Source organism: Hippocampus comes, unplaced genomic scaffold (genome assembly GCF_001891065.2).
Source record: "Hippocampus comes isolate QL1 unplaced genomic scaffold, H_comes_QL1_v1.1 scaffold49, whole genome shotgun sequence".
NCBI lineage: Eukaryota > Metazoa > Chordata > Actinopteri > Syngnathiformes > Syngnathidae > Hippocampus > Hippocampus comes.
Window position 1 is genome coordinate 420,775 of NW_017804830.1, and position 4,715 is coordinate 425,489.

General features: G+C 55.2%; 1 protein-coding gene across 1 annotated transcript in view; it reads left to right on the forward strand.

The window, feature by feature from the left end:
- The first annotated feature begins 576 nt into the window (after positions 1-576).
- dlc (deltaC) overlaps positions 577-4,715 on the forward strand; it is a 23,175-nt gene continuing 19,036 nt past the window's right edge. Inside the window, exons 1-4 of the mRNA XM_019867963.1 lie at positions 577-861; positions 1,437-1,694; positions 1,784-1,844; positions 2,921-3,178. Coding sequence (XP_019723522.1) covers positions 790-861; positions 1,437-1,694; positions 1,784-1,844; positions 2,921-3,178 — 649 coding nt within the window. The 5' untranslated portion in view covers positions 577-789. The remainder of the gene's footprint in view (positions 862-1,436; positions 1,695-1,783; positions 1,845-2,920; positions 3,179-4,715) is intronic.

Consider the following 4,715-nt stretch of genomic DNA (forward strand, 5'->3'; position numbering starts at 1 on the left):
TATATATATATATGCCATTTCCATGTCGGGCGAGAGAGATGTGCACGGATGGATGCAAAGATCGAGAAGGTGTCCACTGCGCTCTCGGGACGTGGAGGGTAAACGATCAGGAAGGAGGAAGGAAGCCGAAGAATGAAAAAAGTCGGAGAATATGCACGGGGCTCTCCGAACAACCCAGCAAAACAGGTTGGGTGTGAATCTCAAACGTTTTGGGAAATCGTCCATCTTGTGAAGGCGAGCGAGCGAGCGAGGCGCGTGTGCGGGATCGCAGAAGTGGACGTGTCGGGTGCCGTCATGACGCCCGCAAGTGGACATGTGTTGACTTGATGTGCCAACCGCGTAAAGAGTCGTCTTGGAAGTGTTCCAATTGACTTTGCCTGAGCTGCGGCGGGGCGGAAGTGACGCGGCATCCCGCCGATGATTGATGAGGGCGAAAGCACTTTCGCTTTGGCGAACGTTCATCCGTCGTTTGTTATTTCGAGCCTTTGGGCGAGCTGGCTCCGCAAGGGGACATTTCTTGCCCCGCACCCTCCTTCCACCGGGCCCTTGGCCTTCCTCCTCCTCCTCCCCCTCCTCCTCCCCCCGCCTGCTCCTACCGGCGCCGCTATAAAAGGAGTCCCTGCGGGCCCGGCGCTCCAGTCCACAGTCGAGCCTTCTTACCTGCCGCCGGCGCACTCCCGCAGCCGCGCCCGCTCCCGCACTCTCGCCGGTCTCTTTCACCGTCGTCGAGAGCGCGTCCTTCGGCTTTGGACTTTGGCCGCTCGGCGCGGTCGCTGGTCTTGGTTCCGGATGCGGCTCGGAGGCGCCACGGCGCGCTGCCTGCTGGCCGCTCTGCTCGTCGTCCTGATGCGAGCGCGCACCGTCAGTACTTTTGCTCCACTTGTTTTGCTCCGCTCGTCTACTTTCGCTTCGTCGCCTGACTCGAGTCGCTCCGGTCGCGCGTCGCCGTCGTTGCGCTTTTACGCACCGCACCGGAGCGGAGCGGACGCGCGCGACCTTTGGCTCCGTCTTTCCGATTCCTTCCTTCGTCGCTCGGGCATTCGTCCTTTTACGACTTCGCATTCGTTGAAAACAGCAGGGAAGAAAAAAAAAAACAGCACCTTCTCGGTTTCACCGTCTTGATGAGATTTGCTGTCATAATGACAGAGCGGCTCGGCTCTTGTTTGATCTCCACTCGCGTTTCACCAAACGTGTTTTTGTTGTTGTCGTTGTCGCGATCGGGCCCCGGTTTGCTCTGCGGCGTCCGTGCCCTTCTTTTGTCCGAATCCGAATCCGAATCCGAATCATCTTGATTGTCCAAGTATGTCAACCACGCGAGGAATTTGTCTCCGGTGCCATAGGCTCCACTCGTGTCATCATAAACGAGGAGTGACAACTAAGTATGGAAAGAGCTTCCGTCATGACGTCACGGCCCGTGTCCAACTGTCCATCCGCAGACGGAGACGTCCGGCGTGTTCGAGCTGAAGCTGGAGTCGCTGAGCGGCGCGAGCCCGCACGCGCTCTGCCGGCCGTCGTCGGCGGCGGCGCGCGCGTGCCACCTCTTCTTTCGCCTGTGCCTCAAGCACGCGCAGGACGTCATCGACCCCGAGCCGCCGTGCACTTACGGGACCGCGCTCAGCGAGATCCTGGCCGCGGACGCCGGCTCCATCGGTGGCAGCGCGCCCCTCAGGGTGCCCTTCCACTTCAAGTGGCCGGTTAGTGCGCCGCCCCCCCCCCAGCCCCCCCTCGCAGTGCTTTGTTCGTTTAAACGTGTCACTTTTTTTTCCTTTCCGCTCTCCTCTAGGGAAATTTCTCGCTCATCTTGGAGGCCTGGACCGCCGAGTCTCCCGGACTGGATTCCACAGGTACAAGTCCGCTGCAGTACCCAAGCTTGTCCACAGAGGGGCGCCCCCCCCCGCACACGCACACTCCAGCGACATTTCCCTTTCGCGAATATTCGCCAGCTGTTGGTTCTTGCCCCCGCCACTCCCACCCCCACCCCGACCCATCCTCCATTGTTCACCAAAAGACTCAATGAGTTGAGGAGCTTCATTGAGGCAAAATGAGTCCCAGCATCTCGTAGCACTGCAGAACAGAATGAATCTTTTTCACTGGACAAATCCATTTTATCAATTTGAAGTTGGACAACTGGACGATATACACGATTGATTATTTACGGCAACAACGTTAACATATAGCGGGTTGTTTGCTGGAAAACAATTTGTTGAGTCCGTTGGTCTTTCAGTTGGCCTTTGCTCCAATTCAGGTTCTGGAACCAATGATTGAATTGGCGGTGAAAATGTGGGGAAGCCGCTTCTCGCCGGAGCAAAACTCACATTTGCTCAACTTAGAATGTCATCCAAGTTTGTTGCTTGCACCCACATTTTTTGGGTTGACTTGCGCATATTGACGGCAAGGTTGGCTCCCCAAATATCTTGAAGCAGTGGCCCGGGGGCCCCAAGCAGCACAATTGGATTGGGGGTGGGTGGGGGGGGGGTCTCCTTCCTTCCTTCCGCCCTTGCGCCAAGTTTCGAGGGAACCCGGCGATCGGCCGGGAATTGACACAACCATGTGATTGCCTCTCAATTGCACAGGATGGCGGCAAAGCACTGATTTTGCATTAGACGACGCTAAGGCTTGGCGAAGTGAAGCTCCTCGTCCCAACATAGTTCCTTGGCCACTAGATGGCACTAAAGCACATTTTCAACGGCAAACTTAATTTAGGCCTGAGCACAATTTGGAGCAAATGACTGAGGACAGTTCTCGCCGCCCCCTCCCCCCGAATAATCCACAATGGGCAAATTTGCCAGTGGTGTCATGCGACCAGCTTTGGGGCCCAAGTAGCCGCGTAGTTGGCTCCGAATGTGAGTCACATCGCAATGGGGTTCAGCTTGACTTTCTTGGCCGCTAATTGAATGCCCCCCCCCCCCTTCTTCTTCAGAGAAACAGAACAACCTGATCAGTCGCCTGGCGACGCGGCGGCAGCTGCGCGTGGGCGAGGACTGGACGCAGGACGTCCACTCGGGCGAGCGCAGCCACGTGCGTTACTCGTACCGCGCCGTGTGCGACCAGAACTACCACGGCGACGCCTGCGCCGCGTTCTGCCGTCCCCGAAACGACACCCACGGACACTTCACGTGCCTGCGCGACGGACAACGCCGGTGCCTGGACGGCTGGGCGGGCACATACTGCGTGTTGCGTGAGTGCGCCGGCCGTCCGGGCCTTTGCCCTCCCCTACCCCCCCTCCCGCCTCGTGCCTTCCTTTCCCTCCCGCTCCTCCTTTGCTCCCCTTGCCCACTTTTCCTTCCCCTCTCTCGACCTTTTCGTCCCGTTGCCACCTTTCCCCTCGAGGCCATTGGCCAGCCCTTCCTTTCCTTGCCTTCCTCCTTTTGGGCCCCTTTTCTCCAACCTTCCTCGCCGACGCTTGTTTTTGTCCACAAGCCGTGAAATTGTCAAGTCAAGCCAAGCCGGCGCGAGCGGGAGAGGGCCTCCTTTTTTTGGGGGGGCCCAACAAGGGGGGCAGGACACGCGCTGAGCCGAATGCGCGCCGCCGGCCGTGAAAACAGACGGCATGTGTCGCTTTTGTTGCGCGGGCCGGCTGCTTGGCTTCACACTTAACTAGCGCGTGTCAGAGTGTGTGTGTGTGAGAGAGAGAGAGAGAGAGAGAGTGTGTGCGAGAGACACACTGTGTGTTTGTGTGTGTGTCTGCACTTGTGTGTAAACGTGTGTGTGTCACGTTAGTGTGGTAGCGTGTGTGTATGTGCAAGCGTGCTTGTGTTTGTACCAATAGTGTTTGTGTCATTGTGTATTTTCATCCTGTGTACGTGTGAGAGGATTAGTCGAAATGAGTGTGCGCGTACACCTTTGGTGTATGTTAGAGCACATGAAGTTGTATGTGAGAGTGCACTTTTGTGTGTTTCCGTGTGTGTGTGTGTGTGTGCGTGTGTGTGTGTGTGTGTGTGTGTGTGTCCTCCCCGCGGACGGGTTCTCTTGTGCAGGGGTCCCCAACCTTTTTTGCCCCACGGACCGGTTTCTTGTCAGACAATATTTTCAGGGACGGCTAAATCCAACCAAATAATCTGATATGACCGTCATGAAACGTGTGGTATTTTCGAAACATAATAATAATAATAATAAAAAAGAATCACGACACGAGGAACGTCCGATCTGGCCGCAACATTCTCTGCTTGCTACGGCAATGTTTACACGTGCCTTCAAAATAAGATAGACCGCAAATACAAAGCGCATGAAAAATATGACTCACCATCGCCGCTTATTATGTAGAGTAGGCTTGGTGCGTGGGAATCTCCCGTTGAGATAAAGCCGTATTTGAAGTATACTGTCTATTAAATGTAGCCTTCTTTTTCTTGGAGGTCGTAGGCTCCTCTTCTGTCTCCTGCCTGGGCCTTTTCCCCTTTCCAAAGACTTTTGGACGTTTTTTACTCATTTTGCTCACTCCCGGGTTTCATTTTAGCGGTAACCTATCACGTGGTTGATAAGCGCGCCTTCACCTGCGTCAAGAGTGACATATTGGAGACCGATGCAACATAGAGTCGGGTAATTTTTCAAAATAAAACATCTTTCAGATTCCGAAATGAATAAAACGGAAGTCATGTATGTTATGTACCGTATTTTCACAACCATTCGGCGCACCGTATTGTTGGGCGCAGTCTCACTAACGGGTGCTATTTTGGTATTTTACACATAGACAAAACGCACTGTATTATTGGGCGCAG